The sequence below is a fragment of the Dipteris shenzhenensis genome, chromosome 18, assembly GCF_047967505.1.
Source record: "Dipteris shenzhenensis isolate YYH24624 ecotype China chromosome 18, Dip_SZ_1.0, whole genome shotgun sequence".
NCBI classification, from domain to species: Eukaryota; Viridiplantae; Streptophyta; class Polypodiopsida; order Gleicheniales; family Dipteridaceae; genus Dipteris; species Dipteris shenzhenensis.
In genome coordinates this window covers 51,028,879-51,053,978 of record NC_141613.1, presented here as the reverse complement: position 1 = coordinate 51,053,978, position 25,100 = coordinate 51,028,879, and the positions used below count along the sequence as shown (strand labels likewise).

Here is a 25,100-nt window from a genome sequence, read left to right as displayed (position 1 = left end):
CTTCAAGAAAATGGCAAAGGTACAAGCCAAAGAACATGCCAATCTGGTTGCGGATCAGAGCGAGGACGAAGACGATGAAGCTACACCTTCTGGACCTGAGGAACAAGCCTGCACTGCTGCTATTTCTGGTCTATCCCTCCATGAGGTGATAGATGAAGAGTGGGCTTTCTAGAGTCATGTGTGTTAGGTACTTTGCCTTGGGTAGTCCCCCTAAAATGATGTAATAATTTGTCATTTTGTGTGCCTTGTCCTATAAAAGGCTCCACTTATTTCCATGTACCCAGTTAGGAGACAGGGGGGTTGTTGTGTCTTTCCTTTATCAGGCCTGGCCGAGTTCCAGGATGTTGGTGTACTCCCTAGACCTATGAGTTGGTCATGCATCCATGCTCAGATTTGAGTCTCTGATCACATGGACACCTAAGCCATGAGAGTGCTTGGTTCAACCTCTGAATTATGCTCAGCTGTTAGCCTCTGAGATTGCCTGGGATGCACAGTCTGGATGATGTCATAATTTCTCACCCTAGCTCCGAAGGGGGGTTTGTTGGAATCGGAGTCCTAGTGTGTGTGGTCCTAGAGTCCTAGGAGTGTCCTATAGGGGTGTGAGTGTGAAGAGTCTTGAGGCCACTTGTGCCACCTCATGTGGTAGATGTGATTCCTCACCTAGATTATAGGATCTAGATTCTCTTGTGTGTGACCTCATCTATGAGGTGTCTGTGTGGGAAGATAAGGCTTGCCCAGCCTATAAAAGAGGCTATGTACTTGCTGTGAAGATATCAATCAATCAACATCAGTACGTGCCTCAGCTCTTGTCTCCAATCATGTGTCTCTCACCCTCTCCCCATTTTCAACACTTTTTGGAGTCTAGGGCTTTAAAAGAGGGGAGGAGCCCTTCTTTTAGATTCAGGCCAAATTAGTTTCAAAGGAGCTAGATCATTAGTTTGCAGCTTTCAGAGCTTGCCAGGTTTTGATATTCTCTTGCTATGGAAATTATTTTATTTTAGTCAAGTGTGACTATGGCAAAGTATTCCATAGGAGCGCACTGGACGCGGCGGGGGTCCTAGTGGATGCTTTGTGGGGTTTAGTCGGGGACTTTTAACTACCTGTGTTTTCGCTAGGCTAGATGGTTAGTATTGTGGGTGATTCCATGTTAATACTAATGTCGCTAGTGTTACTGGTGTTATTGCAATTGGTCGCAAGGTGTGTATTTTGATGTCTGTATATCAAGCGTACAATTGTGTTGTAAGTTTTGAATTGGCTAAAATCATTATCTCTTGGTTAATGAGAGCTTAAGATCTCTTAAAGAATTCTTTTTGGCCATGATGATACTTGATGAATATCCAAGAGAGTACTCTTCACATCTCTACTTGTTGACTCGGAAAGTCAAATACACAACTAAGGTCAGTTGCAATCCAAGCAAGAGGGATGTTACGGAATTGTTTCGTTTTTACCCAGGGGCCAGTTTTGATCCAGAGCCTCCCAGGGAAATTCGTTTTTACCGAGGGGCCAATTTCAGGTGATCCAGAGCCTGCCAGGGAAATTTGTTTTTACCTAGGGGCTAGTTTCAGGTGATCCAGGGCTTGCCAGGGAAATTCGTTTTTACCTAGGGGCCAGTTCCAGGTGATCCAGGGCCTGCCAGAGCAAATCGCAATTGATCCAGGAGCCTGCTGCAGGTGGTGATTTTTGCCAGGGTGTGTGTTCCAGTTTGCGATTTGCTTTTGGGCTCTTCCAGGCTATTCCAGGTGCCTTCGATTGGTTCTAGGGCTGTTCCAAGAGTTCTTGACTTGACTCACTTGCTTTTTCAGGAGTTTAGGCTTTGCAGGAAATTTTGACCTGATTTCTGGAGCTTTCTGGGTGTTGTGACTGGTTTTGGTAACTTTCCAGGCGTGGGTGTTCGCTTCTAAGCTGCTCTTGGGGCTGTGCTAGGGCAGAATCAGCTGATCTTCAGAGGATCTAGGGTTTTCCAGCCCAGGTGACCTTTCTTCTGTGGATTCTGGGTAGAAGAAGGCTTGTCTTTGCTTGCTTTTGCCGTTCCCTGATTGGTTGCTGGCTAGTTATTGCGTTTGGGTTTCTTTCCTCGCGAAGAAGGGTTGATTTATGCTGTTGGGCAGTGGCCAGGGAGGCTATAGATTGAGGCAACCCGTTGGGAAGAGTTTGGTTGTTTGATTGCACCAGAGTTCAGCTATTGAGGGCTTTGTCTTGCAGTTTTCAGCCGTGTTTGGCTGGTTGGGCACTTGGATGTGCGATTGCAGGAGTGGTTCAGACAGTGCATGCTATTGGGGTCTCTGTTGCATGCTTTGGTTGGCTGAGGATACAGGATTGCCTAGGGATGGATGCCATTCACCGTTTGAAGTTGAGCAGGGAATTACAGGGTAGGTTGGACGGGAAGTTTGAGGGCGTTGGTTTGCTTGTGGAGCAGCTTCCCAGAGACCTTTGTAATCAACCTCTTGGCTTCAAATGAATGTTAAATAAATACCGCAGGGTCGCCAGCGTTTGGGGCCAATCGGTGTCTTTGTTTCTGAGTAGGAGCGCTCTAGCTCCCCTGTGATTTGTGATGTGTTGTAAATTTGCTTGTCTATTTACTGTATATGCTGTATTTGCGTCATAGTTGCCAGCCGAAAACGGAAGAAACGGAGTTTCCGGCTCCTGCGGAAACGGAAACGGAAGAAACGGCAATATGATACAATTTATGTATAAAAATTTGTTTTTTATACATAATATAATTATCAATAGAGTGCAAATCATACCTAATACAATTAATACTTGAAGCATCATGCATGCTTCTATGATTCTAAATTCCTATGATGATTGATCTATCTCGTATCATCTATTATCCATGAATGATGCTTCAACAATCAACATGTGTCATGAACTAAGTTCTAAGTTCCAAGTTCCAAGTTCTAACAAGTTTGAAGTTATCACAATCCGAAGTTTAAAAGAGAGGATGGAGAGGTGAGAGGGAGGATGGAGAGGTGAGAAAGGATGTAGAGGTAGAAGGAGGATGGGGAGGTGAAAGAGGATGGAGAGGTAGAAGGAGTCGGAGGAGGAGGATGAGAGGTAGAAGGAGGATGGAGAGGTAAGAGAGGAGAGGTAGTTGAGGGATGGAGAGCAGGCTGAGGATGGAGAGCAATTGCCATTCTGTAGGATGGAGAGGATGGAGAGCGGGTTGCAGCCTGTAGGGTGGAGAGCAACCTGCTGAATGGAGGGATGGAGAGGAGAGCAAGCTGTGGGTGCCAAGGCCCAGGAATCAAAGATGGAGAGGCTGGAGAGCAGCAGCACAGGAGGTGGCAGAAACGACGACATGAGGCGACGAATCGGCGAAAAATGTTTTAATCAAAAGAGGGCAAAAAACAATTTAATCAAAAGAGAGCCAACCACCCCCAACAAAACAACACCCCTCCCTTTACGCAAAGCCACCCAACAAACAAACCCACAAAAAAAAGGTATTACGAAACGGTGTTTCTTCAAGAAACGTTGTTTTCGTTTCGCGGTTTCCATTTCTTGGCAAGAAATGGCCGTTTCGTGCAACTATGATTTGCGTGATCCTGCCACCCTTTACGTTGTTGAGGCTGGTTTCATGAGGACGGAATACTTTGCACATGGGCATGAGATCTTGGCTTTGATCCTAGCACATGTGTTTAATCATATTGTATGTAATGGCTTTCCTCCTGCTTGGAGCACCACTAGTGTTGTACCGATACACAAAGTAGGGGACCCTATGTATACGGGGAACTTCTACACACTCATAATAGGCCATACACTAGCTAGGATATATGGATCTGTGCTAGAGTGAGAGATCAGCTCCTATACTGAGGCACATGGGCGTCGGGCACTGGGACAGGCAGGTTTTTGACGACAACATTCCACCCTCTACCACATCTTTACTTTACGAGCAGTCATTGAGGAGGCGAGATCCAGATCCTAGAATGTCTATGCTTGCTTCGTAGACTTTTGAAGGGCTTTTGACAGAGTCCAACGAGCCCGCTTGATGCGGAGGCTTCAGAAGATGTAGATACTAGGAGTCATGATTTGGGGCGTGATGAGCTTATAGGAGTCTGTCAAAGGAGGGTGCGTGTGCCTAGTGGTCTACTGGATTGAGAGCACGATCGGAGGGAAGCAAGGATGCCCCCTCTCTCCGACACTCTTTTGGCTCTACATTGATGAGATTACGATGTTCATTGACCGCCTAGGAGGAGAGGGATCCTTGCTTGCAGATTTGATGATACAGATCTTAATATACGCGGATGACATTGTTCTCATCTCCTCTTCTGTAGTAAGCCTACAACGACATCTTGGGGCTCGAAAGGTGTTTTGCAGGGGGAGACTTGACAATCAACCTTGGCAAGACCAAGGTTATGATCTTCAACACCTCACGAGCAGTACTTCAATGGAGATAGTACAGCTGTATGCCTATCTTGGAGCATTTTTCGCGGGGCCTGTCTTCACAATAACACACGCAGCTCGAGCGCGACTCACTAGAGGGCGGGGGACTCTAGCTCGGCTAGAGAGACAGTGTTTTCAGGCACACTTCTAGGATCCCATGATGGTATGCACACATCTCCAAATGGTTTCGGTCTCAAAGTATTCAGATGGTATTCAGTCTACAAGTTATCATGGCATATTGATAGCTGAGTGGCGGAGACAGCAAAGCCTGGTATGCACGCATCTGCAAATGGTTTTGGTCTCAGGGTATTCGGATGGATTGCCTCTCCCCCCTTTTGAGTATATTTTGGACTCCCCATCCCTCCTGATCCCACGAGATGAAATCAACCATATCATATGGTTGGACTAACTCCAGTTATGCACATCACGGACTTAGGGAGGGGACCAAGAGTTCCCTACCAAGATCGAATTCCATCGGGACCACTTCCTGAGAGTATCAGATGATCATTCGGCCCTAGTATCTGGAGGACAGACATGATACCCACACGCCGAGGATTGCCATATGATAGATGTGGGTCTTGTCTCATCAGTTGAGGATCGAGGCAGGGAGGGCTGTAGGCATACATAGAGAGTAGCGGACTTGTATGCTATGCACACTGGCAACAATGGAGACAAAGGAGCACTTTCTATGTATTTTCCTTGCTTACTATGAGATCTGAGGATGCTATCATTGTTTCTTTCAAGAGGGACACGGACACGTCCCCAACACTCTTGAAACCTCTGATCTGCAAGCAAAAGAACACACCAAACGTGAGGAATCTAAGTAGGCTACTCACCACCCAACCATGACATCTACGGGATGCAATCTCGAATTAGGAGATGTCCCCTTCGAGCCACGACCTAAGCTACTGGCACGAACTCCCAACCAGATCCTAACCAGCTTGGTGTCACATACCACCAGGTGGCACCTAGAGACCTGGGATCTGTTGTTGCTGGGCCTTGGGATACGCTATGATGCAAGCGCGTGTCCGCGACTCAATCTAGAATCAGACCTAGTACTTGGGAACGAGACTTGCTCCCGTCGGTTCCCTGAGAATTGAACCTCTGAGCCCCTTTAATAGACTTGGGCCCAATGCGCCAAAAATAGCGAAGACCTCTAATGTACCCTTGCCATTCAACCCGAGAATCAAGCTTGCCTAGCTCTAAGCCTCCCCAGGCTACCTTAGCTAGTCTTGTGTACCCAATACACGTCAGATACCAATCCGTGCAAAGAACATACTTCCCCTCCTCTAACAACTCACTCTTGAGTTCGCTAAAAAACTCCGGAATGTCCTCTGGAGGTTGTGTAATGTCTCCCATGTTGCATCCTCTTCAACACGATCCTTCCACTTGATTTTGTATTCCGTGATAGTTCTATTACGAATTTGTCTTTCAGGAAATTCAAGAATACTCTCAGGTTCGTGTGATGTCTCCCATGTTGCATCCTCCTCAACAAGATCCTTCCACTTAGTTCTACATGTAGAGAGAGAATTTCTTACAATTCCTACATGTAGAGAGAGAAGATCTCCAACTTATATAAATACCCCATAATGGAATGAAGCCTGCACTCTTTGGGGCATTGTGTTGAGTTCTACTTTGCTATTCCAAGCAATTGTCTCAAGTGTCCATGCTTCCTTGCACTCCACGTCCAAAAGCATGTCCTAACCTTGCAACTTCTCCTCCCCTATCCTCCAACCTTGCAACCCATCCTCTCCCTCTCCTCCTCCCCCCTCCTCCTCCCCCTCCTCCTCCTCCTCTCTCCTCCTCCTCCTCCTCTTGCTCCTCCCTCCTCCTCCTGCTCCTCCCTCCTCCTCCTCCCTCCTCTTCCTCCCTCTTATCTCTCTCCATTCCCCCCATGCTCTTACATCTTCTTTCTCTCGCACTCCTATGCTCCCCCTAAACCCTTAGTTTCTCAACCCTTAACCTCCATGAACCATGAGGGAGATGAGTTCTCCACCATGTACTCCGTGATAGTTCTATTACGAATCTGTGTTTCACGAAATTCAAGAATACACCCAGGTTCATGTGGAATAAAAGTCAAATCTGTAATTCTATTATTTCTTGAGGAGAAACAAGTTGATCATCTGCATCGAGTAACTCTTTCAGTCTACTGACATGAAATATACTTTAACATCAGGAGGCAATTCTAGTTTATATGCAATTGGTTCAATTCTTTTAATAACTTTGAACGGACTGGGGATAACTTCGGAACCAGTACTTAGGCTTTTGGATACCTTGGGAATACGTAAATATACCATCGTTCCTTCAGAGAACTCTCTGGGCGAACGATGTCTATTAGTATAAAATCTGTTCCGATCTTGGGCACTTCTAATAGACTCCTTGGCAAACTGCAACATTTCTTGCATGTCTTGCAAGAATGTCTTTGCAGCATCATTTTGAATTCCCTTGAACCCAACCATAACTGGTGACTTAGGTTGAAACCCGCACATAAGCATAAAAGGACTGTAACCAGTACTCGAATGCTTTGCACTGTTATAAGCAAATTCTATCATGGGGAGATAATCTTCCCATGAAGACTGTCGCTTAGAAACATATGCCCGAAGTATATCTTCAACCAATTGGTTGACCTTCTCTATACTGCTATTGGATTGGGGCAGCCTAGCTGAGACGATAGATGAGGTGCCTTTCTTTTCCTACAACACAGAGATTGGTAGGAGACTTTAGATGGACTCGTCGAGGTGGACTCCCTCGAGGGAGAGACACTGGGGGACCCAGAGAGTGCCCCGGGATGTTCGCTCCAGGTTTTGGACACGGTTGTGGTCCAACTTGCAGCCGAGGAAGATTTCATACTTCTTCTGGCTGGCAGCCCACGGAGGCTTGCCCATCGGCCCGTGGTTGGAGCAGATGCGAGTGGAGAGGCAGTGCCATTGCTACTCAGATGGTGTACCGGAGACTATCCCGCACTGCCTATGGAGCTGTCGTAGCGGAGCGAGGATTTGGATGAGAACCCTCAGGATCATGACACGTATGCAAAGTCTTCACAGAGACTACACCTGGGGGATGGTGGCTTGGTTGACAAAGGGAGGACACGCGTTTCAGATTGAGGAGATCTCCCCAGCCTACGGATACAGGGTCAGAGCATTCAGAGGATTGTACTCTAGGGAGGACAGTGTTTGGGAGGTGGTAGCCAGCATTACGGCTTGTAACATTTGGGTGGCTTGCTGCAGTCTTGTGATGGGAGAGCACCCGGTTTCACCCTCGGCTACCTTGGTTGCCATTTGGCAGGATATCATTTACACTCTACGGTCCACCTGGGAGCGTGGGACTCCAGGCTCTAGGGCAACTATCGAGAGGCGTCCTCGTTTCTGCAAGGCTTGGCCTGCAGGTGTTTTCTACATCTTCACTCCGCGAGGGATTCGCTGGCTGTATAGTCCCTCCACTTGGCTGTTAGCCCCAGTTCCAGAGATCCCCTAGGTAGGGAGCTGGGCTTCTCTGGAACATGCCAGCTTTCTTTCTTTCAGCCTTTTCCGGTTTTTCGTACTCAGCACCTTTGGGGCTGTTGTCTTGTATGAAATCTTTCAAGCATTAATAGAAGGTTCTTTTCTTTGAGAAAAAGAAAGAGAGAAAAAAAAAAAGAAACCTAACGATCCATCTTTGTAGCTCTGGTTTTCAAATCAGGAAACCTCTGAAGATAAACCTCAAAAGTCAAATTCAGCTTGGACATATTGAGGGCCTTGAGCTTGCCTACGATATCATAATCTTCCTACTCCTTTAGAAACTCTGTCATGAAGACCTCTTCGAATTCTATCCATGTTACAGGCTTGGATCGGAGTTCCTTCCACCACAATAAAGCCTTCCCTGACATATACCTTGCTGCAAGCTGCATTTTCTTTTCATCTGGGTAAGTGTGAAACTAGAAGTGTACTTGCCACTTGTGCAACCAAGTGTCAACCACCTCCTTGGTACAGGATTTCTGATCACGGGGATAAGGATCTAGAGTGATATTGGGACCTAACACTGAAGCCAAAGCATCCACATGCGTGAGTGCTTGAACAGTGCTAGTCAAAAGTGAGAGTGAAGTTTGAATCCCTTGGAGTTGCTGTGTCAACCCTGTTTGATTCGCATTAACGCGCTCAAATTTTTCATCGAGAGTAGTGGTGAATTCACTGAAGGTAGTCTTCGTATCGTAGAGGCTCTGGTCATCATCTGCCTGATAATTCATATCTTGGTCTCCCATTGCAAGCCTGGGGTCTACGGAATCAGCCATGACTGAAATTTGATCTGATGAAGAAGGTAGACTAGAAAAGAGAAGCAATCAGGTGGGGTTGGAGCTAGGAGGCAGGAACAAAGTGAGAGCTGGCTAGATAGGAGATGACGAAAGAAGGGAAAGGCAGGCCGATGAAGAAGGTAGGCTGGTACGAGCTGGGATGCGTCAATTTTACGAGCAAAAACCTATGAGCAGGTTTATCCGAGCGTGTTTTTCAAGAGATTTTCAAAAATGTTTTTCTTTAGGAAACATGGTTTTTACACTTTTATTTTCACTAGAACTAGATCCCTTTATCATAAAAATATACAGACTAGTCACTCATTCATTTTTACACAACATAATTTTCTTATTTAGAGACATCCCTTTGTACCCCTGTTATTACCTTAAAAAAGTGTTGATTCCTTTAAGAAACATTCTTCATAATCACTCTCAATGTAATAATACTATGCATATATAATTACTTATTAACACATTTATATCATATGGCAATATCTTTTTAGTGTTTTTATAGCATATTTATGGACATGTTTCTAAAGAAGTTTAAATTACTATAAATAAGTATTAACTTGGGCTTATATATCACTCTCATAAAATACATGTAATATTTAATACTATATATGAAAGATTTTCCAAAATATAACTCCATAGATGTGCTCAAATGGGGTGTTCCGATCAATTTGAGTGGTTGAATGACTATATTTGGACATTGGATATGAAAGTTATGTCACTTTTAAAAGTGCTGTCCAAGGTAGTTTCGCCAGCGAAACTACCTTGGGAGACTTGCTTCAAAGGGGTTTCGCTGGCGAAACTACCTGGATGGCTTGCTTCAATGAGTTTTCTTTGAAGAAACTCTTTCATGAAGATAGGTTGAGAGAGGGTTTTCAATGTCACCCCCTATTAAGTAAAAGTTGTAAGAAGGATCATAAGGGAATTTTCATAGAGAAGTCTACTCTACATGTGGGCTTCTTCAAAAGCCATCCCATTATGCTCTCACCATGCCTACAGATTCACCTAAAGATTTTTGTATAAAATAAGCATTGCTATAATACTTTGCATATTTCTAAGTGAAACTATGTTTTCTTCTTATCGATTTTTGCCATATTTATGCATAGTTGGAAGCTTTTTTTTTCCTTCGCTCGGACGCTCGGAAGATTTCTTTCAGAAAATGCTCGTCCCCGTACGAGCTGACGATCAGCTCGGATCTCTTGACTTGGAACTCCCGCTCTTGGCTGTGCCGTATGGACGTCTGCAGCAGGCCGTACAACGTGTCTGGCTCCCGAACTTGATGGCATAGAGGAGGTTGGAGCATGAGCAGTCCACAGGCTGGAGTAGGAGACGAAGTGGCCGAGTTTATAGGCGGGTAAGCAGGCTTTTAGGAAAGCCCTGCTTTTCAAAAGCCCACCCTCCAAACTTGGAGGGGATGGTGCTTTTTAAAGCCTCCAGGGCCCCCCCCCGAAAAGCACCCGGCCTAGATCGCGATCTGGCCCCAACCTGCTGCGCACCTTTCTGCGCTCTTCTTCTACCTGCCAACACGTTCCTTGAGCAGCCAGCCGTACGCGGGATCCCCTTGGTTCGCCTTGAAGGATAGAATGAGAGAGAGAGAATGCAGGTTGCAAACGAGTCGATAGATTAGCCGTCACGTCAAACTTGGATAATAGGAAAAAGAGAAGCACAAGGTACAAGTACCTAGACCTAGGACTAAGTGTCCTAGGTGTCACAAAGGACTAAGTGTCCTATGTGGCCTAAAAGGCACTAACACTACAAGTGCCTTTATTTATGCCTACAAGGCACATACCATGGCCTATAGGCCATCACTAGAACCACCAGGAGATGGCCTACAAACCCCCCTCCATGGGATGGGCTGAAGTACTCTGGAAACGTCTCAGAATACCTGGTATTTTTTGGTCATGGTGGCACATGCTCATCCAAAAGGATATAGCCACCTATGAATGTACAAGGGATGTCAAATCATGTAACAAAGGGAACCAAGTGTAAAGCCCGTGGAAAGAATTCGAACTGGGACGAGGAAGTGCCTTTGTAAACATATCTGCTATGTTGTCCTCTGTGGGAAGATAGGACAACTCTATGTCTCTTGCTGATAACCGCTCCCGAACATAATGATAATGAACTTCAATATGCTTGGTACGCGCATGAAACACTGGGTTACGCGCAATGGTCAAAGCACTCTGGCTGTCAGTGTAGACAATAGTGGAGGATGTCTGGCGAATCCCAAGATCTGTAAGTAACTGTCTAAGCCAAACACACTCTACTGTAGTGGTGAAAGCTGCCCTGTACTCAGCCTCACAGCTAGATGTGGCAACTGTTGGTTGCTTCTTGCTAAGCCAAGAGATACATGAATTGCCAAGCAAAAAACAATTGCCAGTATGTGACACTTTGGTGTCGGAGCATCTTTCCTAGTCACTATCTGTGTAAGCATGCATGGTAAGTGAACCTTAATCACCATAGAAGAGGGCTAAATCCTGAGTGCCTCTGAGATATTTGAAGACTCTCTTCACTGCCTGCCAATGCTGTGAACTGGGCATGTGCATGAATCTGCTGAGCTGAGATACTGCATACTGTAAGTCAGGTCTGGTGTGACATAAATAAATAAGGCATCCAACAGCCTGCTGATAAAGAGTGATATCACATGGTGGGCTCCCATCATGAGCTGAGAATTTGAAGCTAGGGTCCACTGGAGTAGAGATTGGCTTGCAATCCTCAAACTGAAAACGATCAAGGAGCTGTCCAATGAAATGGATGTGAGCTGCACATCTCCAATTCCTTTTACAGCATATGAAGCATTATTAGCACATGTGACAGTCCCCCCTCGAGATGCATCAGCTAAAGAATGAAACAACTGTCTGCAAGATGTGACATGTTTGGAAGCACCACTATCAAAGTAGTAAAGAATGCATCAGCTTTGGAGGGATCAAATGAGCAATGGACAGCCCATGCCCAATCATCCTAAAGAGCATGTGCATGTGAAGCATCTTCTGGCTCATGGGATTCAATAGCATGAGAGGCATTAACTGTCAATCCTGCTTTCTTTTTCTCCGAAGCAATGCGCTTCCTGCATTCTAAAATGTCATGTCCAGGCTTGCGACATCTTTGACTTATTTGCTGTAATTTCTAGATGCATGGGAGGAATTGCAGCTGCTATGTGCAGATTTTGGCTTGCCCATAGGATTGGAAGCCTTGCCTCTTCCTGTCTGCTGTGAAGCAAATGCATGATCAGGAATAATGGCTTTGTCTATTAGCTCTACTTTGCTCTTCCTGCAAAAGGAAAGTAACTAGCTGATCAAAAGAATAGTGGTGTGGATTACCCATGGCCACTAATCGAAGGGTTGTAGCAAACCCTTGATATGTATCTTGCAGTCCATTCAATGTGGTACTGACAAGCTGTGAATTTGGCACCACCTCATCAATGTTGGCAAGCTGTTCCATGAGGTCCTTGACCTTTGTCAGGTATGCATCCATAGAGTCACCTTCATTCATACTAACTTCCTGTAATTGCCTTCTCAAATATGCAACACGAGCTTCATTGCGAATCTGATAGAGAGAAGCCAATTTATCCCAAGCATCCTTTGCTGTCCTGCAAGACCGGATGTGTGGAATAATGATTCTCTTGCATGATAAAGCAATACATGAATGTGCATTTGCATCTCTTGCATCCCATCTTGACTGTTCTTGAGTTGGAAGAGTAGCAATAGGAGTGCTAGAGGAAGAGGCATCAAGAGGAGTACCCCCTGCAGAGGGACGAGCAGTAGAGGCAACCACTGTAGCATTGGCTGGCCTCAGATCAGCCCCAGAAACAATATTCCACAAATGCTTTGCAACAAGAATATGTTTCATGAGATAAGACCACGTCGGATAGTTGGTGCCATCCAACTTATCATGTTCACGAAGAACGCCAAATAGATCTTGATTATTCCCAGCCATAGCAAATGTGATACCCTGAAAGAGACCTGAAAACCCAAAAGCCTCAAGGCTATCACTGCAAAAAGCTGGCTGTCCAAAAATGACAGCAAGTATCTGCAAATTTCCGACCCAAATCAAAGGGCAAATGCAGATCTGACCCAAATGTGACTGTGGCAGGCAATGTTCACTGCAAAAACAGCAAATCTGGTAAAAGCCCCAAATTTATTGAGGGCAAATAGGCCAAAAAGAGGGCAAATGCAGAAAAGCCCAAATTTTACTGAAATTTTTGCAAATGTGACCCAATGTATGCAAATCTGACTCAATGTCCTGCAAAAGTGACTCAATGTCTTGCAATCTGACCCAATGTACTGGATTGAAATCCCGGGAATAGTACGATCTGTACTGACAGAATGTATGATTGTACGATAGTTGTACGAAGGAGGTACAACTGTACGAGGGCTGTACGGATCAGGTGTGCTGAATCCAAAGTACGGCTGTGCGGTACAAATAGTATGATTTGTATTGATGCAGATACGAGGTTGGTACACTGGTACGAAGACTGTACGGATGCAGTGTACGGTTGTACGGTACCATCTACAGATTGCAATATGGAATAAGTATGGAGCCTAGTACGGACTGCAGTACAGGACGAGTACGGTGCCTGTTGTACGGCGATGCAGATATTAATTTGTACGACTGTACGATAGTGCAGGTACAACGCAAGTACGGCGTCGTAGGTACAACGCAAGTACGGCTGCACGATGATTGTACGGAACGCGTGATGAAGGTACGGAGCCTTGTAGAAGACGTACAGATTTTGACGCACAAATCTGTACGGTTGTCCGTACAGTCGTACGAACTGTACGGATGGTGGCACAGGGAGCAGATGCAGATCCGGGGGCAGGAAACGAGGCGAACATGGCTCTGATAACATTGAAGGATCGAATGAGAGAGAGAGAATGCAGGTTGCAAACGAGTTGATAGATTAGCCGTCACGTCAAACTTGGATAATAGGAAAAAGAGAAGTACAAGGTACAAGTACCTAGACCTAGGACTAAGTGTCCTAGGTGTCACATAGGACTAAGTGTCCTATGTGGCCTAAAAGACACATACCATGGCCTATAGGACATCACTAGAACCACCAGGAGATGGCCTACACACCTCAGCTCTACGCTCCATCATGACTCGCTTCGCACTCCTCTACCCGGACCTCACTACCTCCTCCTAACTACACCTCTCTCTCTCTCTGTCAGCCCTTCACATCTTGCAACGAATTCACCCTTCTTAGTCTCTCACCTTCCTTCTTTCCCAATCCAGAACCACAACCCTTAACGATGAACCAACAAGCACTTACAAGGCATGAACATGAATTTCGAAATTGAGGCATATGTGGAGAGAATCATGTCCCAAATACTCGTGACAGAGATTTCTATCTCAGGAGTTGGCTCTGATACCAACTGACACGTCCCCAGCACTCTTGAAACCTCTAATCTGCAAGAAAACACAAGAACGCATCAAACGTGAGGAATCTGAGCAGGCTACTTACCACCCAACCATGACATCTACGGGATGCGATCCCGAATCAGGAGATGTCCCCTCTGAGCCACAAGCTGAGCTACTGGCACGAACTCCCAACCAGATCCTAACCAGCCTGGTGTCCCATACCACCAGGTGGCTCCTAAAGGACTAGGATCTGTTGCTAGGCCTTGGGCTACGCTATGATGAAGGCGCGCGTCCGCGACTCAATCCAAGATCATACCTAGCACCTGGGAACGAGACCTGCTCCCATCGGCTCCCTAAAAACTGAACCTATGGGCCCCTTTTATAGACTTGGGCCCAATGCGCCAAAAATAGCGAAGATCTCTAACTGGTTCGTACCCTTGCCACTCAACCCGAGAATCAAGCATGCCTAGCCCTAAGCCTCCCAAGGCTACCTTAGCTAGTCTTGTGTACCCAATAAACGTCAGATACCAATCCGTGCACATGACAACACGGGTTCGCGAGAGCGAGATCTCGAGACCACGGCCTCCATCACAACGAGAGACAACTCGACAGCTATAGATACGTGACAACTTTGCATCTTATCGGAGGGATACAACGACTCCTAGATATGTCCTCAGAGCTTTCGCACTACCTATTGGAGTCTTTTGAGAGCCTCAGAGAGTGTGTTTTTTGAGTTTTGAGTTTTATGTGATCATTAGCTTAGCATAGCACTTAGCAAGGGCTTAGCGAGCCCTTTGCTTCAGCCCATGGCGGCTTGTATGAGTTATTCTGATGATTTACTTTGCAATCTCATAGGCCCGTGAGGCCTCCCGAAGACATTAGTACAACTCCCTCTTTCCCTCTCTCTCTCTCATCCTTCCTCTAAGTACCCCCCCCTTCTTTTTTTTCCCCTGTCACTCGCATTGTTATCTTGGTTCTTTCCTTTGTAAGATTGGATATACCGTAGTCTTATATGAAGGTATATTTTTGTCATGTGATGTTTGATGGGAGATGGTGGGAGTTGGAACAAGAATTTGGAGGAAATGTATATAGTTGTCATGTGGTGTTTGATGGGATATGGTGGCATATTGGAACATAGATTCGGAGGGAGGTATTGGAAAAACTAGTTCTTTAAACTGGTCAATGATGATAGCAGCCTACATCGGCATTAACTGGAAGATTAAAAGGGGGCTAATGTGAAGTTGGGAATTCCATCAAGTGAAAAATGTGTGGATAAATGAAAAAATAGGTCTCACCTGTTTGTTGATTAATTGTGACTTGGGATACAACCAAACAATTTGGTGAGCTCTCTTAAGAAAGCTTGCCTGAACCTGTGGTATAAAACTTGATAGAGGATGCTTTTGGAAAATTTCAGTTCACTAACTTCAAATAACTTTAAAAGCATGATGTAGTCCCTACGAAAGTCTAACAGTGACAGAAGCATAGGCCGGGTACATCGTTTGAGAAGTACTTTTTTTAAAATAGTATGGTACTGAAATAGGAATAGGATGATTATATGTAAGCATGTCAGTTTTGTTCGAGTCTTGTAAACTAGATGTCTTTATTCATGTAAATGATTCCAGGATTTTGGGAAACGTAGATGGCAACTTTTGCTTTTGTACCAGCATAGATTTGCTTACCAAATTATTGTTCTACTTTTAACTTTGTTTTGTGTGTCTTCTACTTTCCTTTTTCTCTTTTTGACTCTACCAACATACTCCCCGCCACCCTCCCCTCCCTCTTGGTTTTTCTGCTCATTTGTTAAAAGGTTCACCAGCCTTAAATTTTTTACCTATCATGCAGGTGCAGGATCTCACAGAAGCCTCCAAAGTTTTGAACACTCTGCCATCACTGATCGAACTTGACATGAGACATGATTCTGTAAAAGAAGCAGGCAGTCATTCACGCAACCTGCTAAGGGTAAAACGTGGCCTTGATATGGTCAAAGTGCTTTTCCAAGGCATTCTGAATAGCAAGTAAGATTTGGCTTTGCGATATTTGCATTAATCTCTCATCAATTTCTTGTAGAAATTCATTTTGGACTACTTTTTGATTAGCCTTCTCGTTTAGTGCTAGCCTTCGTCATGGCTGAGTCTGCCCTTCACCTCCGGAGTGCCGATAGAAACTCAGTACGAAGACTTTGTATTTATGGATGCTCAAGTATGTGTGGGTGTGTGGATTTGTAGGTGTGAGAGCATATGTTTATACTATGGTCTACACTTACTGTTGGGCGCTGATGATGTCAGTGGGGATGTCATAGTAGCTAGTCCCTGCTATGCATGATGGAGTTTATGGTTTTCGATCTTATTAGTGATGATCATGAGATTGAAACTGCACTATGTTGTGTTTTTTGAGGATGAGTTTGGGCATTCCTGGATTCATCTAGATAGATAATTTCTTGTAGAAAACATCAAACACATTGCAATTGATTCCGTCAATCAGAAAGATGACTGTCAAATATAAGGGTTTGGTGGAATGATTGCTGAAAATAGTTAGCAATCTGGTATGTTTATTTTAATGGGACAACTTGATATTATTTTTTCTGTTAATCCGATTGTTACATCTGGCTTGTTAGGGATGATTCTCTTAAAGACTCTGCATCACGAGCATATGCACAAGTGTTTGCTCCATATCATAGCTTTCCAATCAGGGCAGCAGTGGCAGCAGGGTTTTATGCTCTCCCAACAAGATCACAACTGCTGAACAAGCTCAATGAAGATGGTACGTGAGCTATATAACTTTGTTGTGACTTAGGAACTTGGGTGAGTGTCTGAGGAACACTAATATCTCAATGTTTTTGACCTCATATGGTTTGTCATTCAAAGGAGCATAGCTTGTTGTGATTTTTTGGTATTATCTCATGACATTAGAATTAATAGTGGGCCTACCCATTATGCGCAGTGGAAAATATAGACTATGATTTTACACTGTGTATGTGCACAAGCAAGTATGAAAGCCTGAATGCTCAGATTTGGAGATAAACAGTAAGATATTGCAACCAAAACTTCAATAGATATATCCACAGATATGACCAAAAGATAAGTACAAACATAGACTGACAACCTACAGCCAGATGTTGCTCCGCTAGTGCTAGATCTGAGGTCACAAAGTGTCACCAATCCTCCTGCTCTCTCCTTCTTCTGCGTGCTTCCAATCTGAGGTCTTCAATGGCTTCGGGAGGAGCCCCAAAATGCCTTCCTTGAGCACTCTTTCTGCTGTAATGTTCTGCTCTGTTGATGAGCTCTACACTTAGCTAAGAGCTGCTTGATATTCTCTGCTTGATGGCACCCTGCTGTGAACTGGATTGACTGTCCTGAACGGTATGTAATGCCCCAAATTTTCTACAAGAACTACGCCAAACAATGGCTATCTGTAAAGAAATGTCTGCCAGACGACCAACTGCAAGAATGCCTGCAGGAATAAAACCTGCTTAGAAGGCCAAATGCAAATGTACGGAACTGTTAGTACGAAACTAACAGTACATCTGACATATGGATGTACGGCCTGTACGGTGACTGTACGACAAAGGTACGGATGGCCGTACTGTGCGGATGAGCTGTGTGCTGCAGGCTGTACGGCAAAACAGTACGGAATGTATGGCCAAGCTGTACGCTGAATGTACGGAAGGTACGAAGACTGTACGGAACAGTCCGTACGTCTTGTACGGAAGGCAGCCAAGGACAGCAGTACAGACAAAGAGCTGGTACAGACAGGTACGATGCAGGTCCAGTACGGGGCTGGTACGGAATCAGTGGTATTTATTTATTTCTTTAGGAATGAAATTGATACATACAACAAGGGCTCACCCTTGTGCTCTGCCCCACGGGCTATTTCCACTGTCCAAGCCAAACGTTGGCTACAACCTGCATTCCATCCGTGCACACACTAGTACCCAAGTGCCAAGGCAAGGCTAAGGCATTCACCATGTCCATGACCTACTGTAAAGGTGTCCACCAATGCATATGCTTCTCAGATAATTTCGTCTGAGTGAGGAAATATCTCAGAGGCTGATGATCTGTCTGCACTGTGAAATCAGCCCCAAGTAAATAGTGCTTCCATGTAGCAAGGGCATGAATTACAGCCAGCAATTCCTTTTCATAAATGCCTAGATGTCTCTCATCATCCTGCAAAATGTCTGTCCTTCTTGCATACTGACCGCTCCAAGGCCATTCTTTCCACATGTATAAGCTTGGACATGGAAAGCTTTCCGAAGATTTGGTAAGATCAACATTGGATTTGTGGAAAGCTTTTCTTTTAGCATCTCAAATGTTGCAATTGGATTCTCAGCCCATACGAAGGATGCTCCCTTCTTCTGTATAGAGTAGAGAGGTGAAGCAATTTCAGCAAAATGGCATATCAACCGCCTGTAGTACGAGCATAAGCCCAAAAATCTTCGTTATGCTCCAAAAATCTTCGTACTTCATGCAAAATTTTCAGTTGTGGCCAATTGCAAATTTTGCTTTAATCTTAGCGGGTTTCCATGCGCACTCCATCCTTAGAGACAATGTGTCCCAGAAAGTGAATCTCAAGGCATAAAGAATTCTTTCTTCTTTGCATTTACGTGTTTGCTGATTTCTGCAAATACTATGGCCATATGCTTCTTGTGCTCCCTTTTGAATACACTAACATGTCATCGAAGAAAGTGCCCACAAAAGATTTGTTGTTCCGGAAGATTATGTTCATCATCTGATTAAAGGTGGCAGGGGCATTCGTAAGCTCAAATGGCATAACCAAGAACTCATACAACCCAAAGCTGGTCCTAAAGGCTGTCTTGGACACATCCTCTGGACGAATGCATATTTGGTTATACCCACTCTTGAGATCTACGTGACTGAAGATAGCTGACCCCTCCAATCTATCCAAGATATCATCTGTTCTTGGAATAGGAAATCTGTTTTTGATGGTTATCTTATTCAATGCACGGTAGTCAATGCACATTCTCCATGAACCATCATGCTTTTGCACTAACAGAACTGGTGAACAGTAAGGGGAAGAAATGGGCTGAATCAGTCCCTTCTCTAAAAGATCCTTCACTTGGCTCATGATTTCTTCTTGCTATAAGGTGCTCCGTTTGGTGGACTACTGCTTGGCACTATATCAATTGCATGATCCTCAGGCCTCTCAGGTGGAAGATTGCCTGGCAATGAGTCAGAAAAACACTCTCCAAACTGATCAGGAAAATCTGTCCACTCTTTATCTAGCGTAGAGATTACAAATTGTGGATCGTTAGACGTAGTATCCTTTGCAAAAACTAAATATGCAGAAATATGATGTTTCATTACTGAGCATATAGCTGAAGCAGATACAACAGGGTTCGACTCTCCCTTAAGTTTGACATCCAACATGTTTCTTCCCTCTATGCTCTAGGGAGATCTTCCGATTATATGTATTCACCAAAGCATGAACTTTGTGGCGCCAAGGCATACCCAACAAAACATCACAGCCCTCAAGAGACATAATGTAAAATTCCTTGCTGTCCACAAAGCTCTGTATATGCAAGCGGAGCTTTCCAATGATAGGGGTAACCGGGGTGCTAAATTCAGGACAAGCCAAGCCTGCCTCACTCATAGGCCCCATCTCCTTTGCACGGATTCCAAGTTTGCTTGCCAACTCCGGAGAGAGAAAATTTGCACGAGCCCCTTGGTGAAAGAAGATTAATGTCATTTGATCCCTCACTTTGTCCCATGCCCTGCAAAGCTCCGTAGCATCACCATTGGGCTGCTCACTGATAACATTAGGCATTAACCCTGCAGGTGGTTTAGGCTTCTTGTCTTTTTCCTCTTCCCTATCATCCGTTTTCCCTTTAAGCTTGTGTTTTGGGCAATCGCGTGCCACGTGCCCCTCTTCCTTGTAGTGAATGCATTTATTGGCCTCCATCAAGGCTTTCCTTTCTCAGGTGACAGCCAATTGGAGCATTCCCTGGTTTCCCTGCTTTCTTAAAATTCTCAGACTTGATGCTTTTATACCCACTGGCTTTTCCCAACAGCAATGCATCAGCTGTAGTAGCATTCTCAATGAGCTGAGACATGTTGGTGACCCTTGTCTTCGTGCAATAGTCTCTAATTTCCTTTGGCAGTCCACAACAATATTTTTCAATTTGTTCTGATAAAGGCACATGATGGTAGGAGCTAACTAGCAAGAGGGCTTCCCAAAACTTTTTATTGTATTCTTCCAAGTTATGACAGTTGGCTGCATCCAGCTTGTGCTATGCTGTCACAACATCCACCTCGAAGGTAGTGGTCAACCAAGTAGCTGAAAACACTTGTTTAAACTGAACCCAACTTGTGGGTGCTCTATTCTGGAGCAGCAAATTTGTCCGCCATTATAGAGCATTCTCCATTAGGAAGGTGGTTGCCTTACGCATTTTTGAGGACTCAGTGAAGTTTCCCCCTGAGAAGGCTGCATCAAACTGCTGCATGAAAGTTAAAGCCTTCAACTTGTCTTGAGCTCTATTAAAGGTCTCAAACTTCACTGCTGCCCCACCCTCCTTGTAATCTTTTACCTTTCCTTTGGGTGTCAGATTGTCATACACAGGTGGCTGCAAATATGGAGGTTGCATTGCATTCCCTCCAACCTGTCCTGCACTGCCACTACCCATTAAAGGGTTTGCCAAACCAGCCCCAGGCATATCAAACATACCTGTAGGAGCTCCAAAGGTCCCTGACCTTCCACTTTGCATTCCCGGCTGCATGCCAATATTGCCATCATAGTTGCTAGAAACGGCCGTTTCTTGGTAGGAAACGGAAACGGCAAAACGAAAACGGCGCTTCTGAAGAAACGCCGTTTCGTAAAACCTGTTTTTGACCTAGACCCCCAAAATCGCGATTTCGCAACCTGGCTCCTTTTTTTGCCGCCTCCCGCCCATTGCACTCCTCGTGTGCATCCTTGCTGCTCTCTCCACCTTCTCTAAGCTCTCTCCATCCCTCCATCCTTTGCTCTTGGACTCTCCATCCCATTTTCCTCGGACCTCCATCCTCTTCATCCTTCTCTCCATCTTCTCCATCCTGCAAGCTGCAGCTTGGCAGCCTGCTCTCCATCCCTCCATCCTTCTTCTCTCCATCCTCTCTTTAATCTTAACACCATCTAGCAGGTGTTCCCATCAAGGATGTAGGACCTTGTGAGTTCGTGCCTACTCCAGTGAAAGGTGGCCTAACAGAATGGAAGTGTGTGCGTATGGCAGCCTTGGCTGCAAAAAGTGGAGGGCAAGGGCTGCAAGATGAAGAAGAGGCTGCTGACACTGAGCCATTGGATGATGCCAGCACATTGGGTTTCGCAAAGAGAAGTAGAGGGGTATCAACTACATCGAGCGCGGGTCCTAGTGCTACAAGAACACCCTTGCCACATGGATCAATTAGTGTGGATGCTAGTGCGGGAAAAAGAGGATCACTACAAAGGTCTAGCATTCAAGCACGCTTGCAAAAGCAAGCAGTGAAGGAGGCCACTAGTGAGCTCACAAAGCTCTTCGTACAGTGTGCAATACCCTTTCATGTGGCGAAGACTACACGATGGAGGAAGGCCATGAGAGCTGTAAGCCGCATTGGGTATGAATGGGAAGGGCCTACATATGAGGCCTTGCGGACAAGAGAGCTAAGAAGAGAGAGAGAATGTGTGGAAGACCAAATGAAGCCCTCGAAAGAGACTTGGAAAAAATATGGATGCACACTCTTATGCGATGGATGGTCAGATGCACGCAGGAGGAATGTGTACAATATTTTAGTGTCTTCTTGCAAGGGAACCATGTTCTTGAGAGCCATAGACGCTTCCACTGCAGGTACAGTGATTACAGGGTTGTATATTTGGAAGCATTTACGGGCAGCCATTATGGAGATATGTGTTGAGCATGTGGTGCAGGTGGTGACAGATAATGGCAGCAATTGTGTGTCAATGGGTGCCATGTTAGAAGATGAGTTCCCTAAGATTGTGTGGACACCCTGTGCCTGACATTGCCTTGATCTTTTGATCGAGGACCTAGGGAAGATACCTTGGATTGATGCCATCTTCTCCACAGCCCGCAGTATCGTGAAGTTTGTCACGAAGAGACCCAAAGTCCTCAGCATCTATTGGGCTTACAGTGACCTTGAGCTATTGAAACCTCCAGCCACAAGGTTTGCTTACATGTTTATAGTGGTGGAGAGGCTTGTACGAGTGCGCCAGGGCTTGTTGCGCACGGTTGTGTCTCGGGAGTGGGGAGATTGGGATGATAGAGGCCAAGCAAAGTCTATCAAATTTTTTCGCATGATCATGAATGAGTCTTGGTGGAATCAAGCGGAGGCATTAATCAAATCGATTAATCCTATCTACACGGTGCTTCGCATCACGGACATGGAGGGAAGCACATTAGGGCTCTTGTACGAGTTTATGGACAAGATTGGAGAGGCCCTCAACAGAAACACTTCCCTATCACCTGATAAGTAAGACTTTTTACTTTTGTAATATGTATAATTATTGTAGTTACTAAATTGCAATTTGTTATCATGAAGCTTGGAATTTTCAGATATATATTATGTATGTACTATTATCTATAGTCTATGAATTTTGCATGCATAATGCATTCCAATTTCTTGTGGCATGATTTAGGGTTGAGTCCATCCGTGCTATATGGAATAAGCGGTGGAATTGGTTCCATCGCCCAATCCATGCGGTGGCACATGTATTGCATCCCCTCTGGTGCAATCAAGAGCAATATGAGAATGACGAGTTGGAGGAGGGGATGCAACAGTATCTACAAAATTGGACGGGTACTGACTTGGAGATGCAACGAAGAATGGAGGATGAACTTCTATTGTTCCGCAATCACAGCCTTCCTTTGGTCGACCTACGGCTAGGCTTCGAGAGACACAGTTGCAGCTTGTCTCCTAGTGGGAGAAATATGGCAACTGTACTCCTACTTTTGTAAGAGACAAGTTACAACGCCACTAGTTAGAGCTTAGTCGTTAAGTAATTTGAAGTTTTATCTACTACAAATATGTTTAAAGTTATCAAGTTCCTGATACTTATCTCTGCTTAATTGGCTTATGGCAGAAACGCCTTGCTATACATGTTCTCTCACAGGACTGCAGTTCCGGTCCTTGTGAGAGGAACTGGAGCACTTGGGCCCTCTTTCACACAAAGAAGAGGAACAAATTGAGCACGGCTCAATTGGAGCGGTTGGTGTTTTGTCATTGCAACCTCCGTCTCCTTGAGTTCGCCGCCGGCTGCCCCGAACCTCGCCAAGTGAATGTAGACAAGGTGGACGTGGAGAAGATGAAGGCCATACCAGATATCCCACGGGAGGAGCTCGACATATACACCATGTTGTATGAGGAGCTGTCAGCACCAGCACACCACACACGATCATACACTCAACCATCTGGAGATGGTGCTAGTACTTCAGTTGCACCCGATGGTCCTGATCCTGATGTTGATGATTCTTCTTCAGACAGTGACATAGATGCCTCAAGCTCATTTGAGGAGGCAGAGGATGATGATGACGAGGAGTCCATGGATGATGCAGATGATCAGTAGTGATGCACCTTGGTCCTTGTCACTTGACTACGAGTGTACAGACTACAGTGCTAGCCTACTCCTAGTCATGACACTTCAGATGCATCATGCATGCAGCCTGCAGGCTGCAGCATGATGTATCTTGATTCCTAGACTAGATACAGTACTTACTACTGAGTATACTTTGGACCTTGGTGCCAGGTGGTAGCTGCTTTTTTTTATATCATCCATGGGTGCTTTTATTTTGAGTCTTGCATGACTCATGAGTCACGATCATGAAATTTGTGGATCATGAATCATGATCATCTATGGAGTCTGGACATTGGATGCTTTCAAGTTTCAAGTTTCAACTTGTGTGCTAAGTTTAAAGTACTTCAAACTTCTAAATTTCAGATTCTTGTAATGCCAAACTTGTTAGTCATGATACATGTTGATTTCAGATTATTGAAGCATCATTCAAGAATTTAGAATCATAGAGGCATGAATGATGCATTGATGCTTGAAGCTTCAAGTATAGATAATTGTATTATGTATGATTTGCACTCTATTGATAATTATATTATGTATAAAAAATAAATTTTTATACATAAATTGTATCATATTGCCGTTTCTTCCGTTTCCGTTTTGGCGGGGGCCGTTTCTTCTGTTTCCATTTCGGCTGGTAACTATGATTGCCATACATCATGTTAGGCATTGCGGGCTGCATATCCCCAGATAGATTGCCTTGCATCCCAGGCTGAAAACCAACAGGGCAATTTTCAAGCATTCCTTGACCATCATTAGCTTGACCAGCCATTGCTAGAAATACCGAACCCCCACCAAAATACCTTGGATGCAAAAAGGATTGGGGAAAGGCTTGCTGCCCTTGATTTAAATTCTGAAAATCAGTCCCTTGGCCATGCATATCCATACGAGAACCTTGAAAGGGCTGCTGCATTGGAGCACCCTGTACATTTGGCATACTGTAGGCTGTCCATCCAAAGGCATCACACCAAGTGGCTGTTTTTGAACCCCACTAGGCTCCCCTACATTAGAATGCTTTTTTCTCTCCTTACACCTCAAAGGAGTCTGCATAAACTTAAAGAACCTTGGGTCTTACGTGACTTGTGTGAGTTTTCCCACAGCGCTCATTAACTGTGCCTTAAACATAGCATCAACATCCTCTGCATCCTCAGCCTCTTTTGACCCTTTTGACTGAGAGGCACTCACACCAAAAGGATTTACAGCTTGCTGTGCCTCAACATTTTGGTCATCTTGGGAGGCTCCCTCATGCATAGATTGCTCTTCTTGCTCATCTTGGTAGGACTACCCCTCCATATCCCAATCATAATCTGTCAGAGACATTTTTTCTTGCTGTAATCCAATTAGAGTAAGCAATACTTCACCAGAGACAATCACAGGCTCACCTCCTTAAGAAAGATGGTGATGTCCTGGGACGGAACCATGAAACCAGCCTCAAGGCCAATAAGAGGGCAGTAAAGACAACTAACCAGCCAAAGCCTTCACACTAAAATATTCAGCAAATAACTCCAACACAGATTGGGGGAGCTAGAGTGCTCCTACTCAATTA

General features: G+C 44.9%; 1 protein-coding gene and 1 pseudogene across 2 annotated transcripts in view; one reads left to right on the top strand and one right to left on the bottom strand.

Annotated features, from left to right (window-relative positions):
- ACD11 (Glycolipid transfer protein (GLTP) family protein) overlaps positions 1-25,100 on the top strand; it is a 50,712-nt gene that overhangs the window by 13,499 nt on the left and 12,113 nt on the right. For both annotated transcript variants that reach the window (XM_087389462.1, XM_087389461.1), the window contains exons 2-3: positions 15,851-16,023; positions 16,623-16,768. In XM_087389462.1, the coding sequence (XP_087245588.1) occupies positions 15,851-16,023; positions 16,623-16,768 (319 nt within the window). The remainder of the gene's footprint in view (positions 1-15,850; positions 16,024-16,622; positions 16,769-25,100) is intronic.
- LOC147891385 (uncharacterized) lies at positions 19,087-24,805 on the bottom strand (annotated as a pseudogene).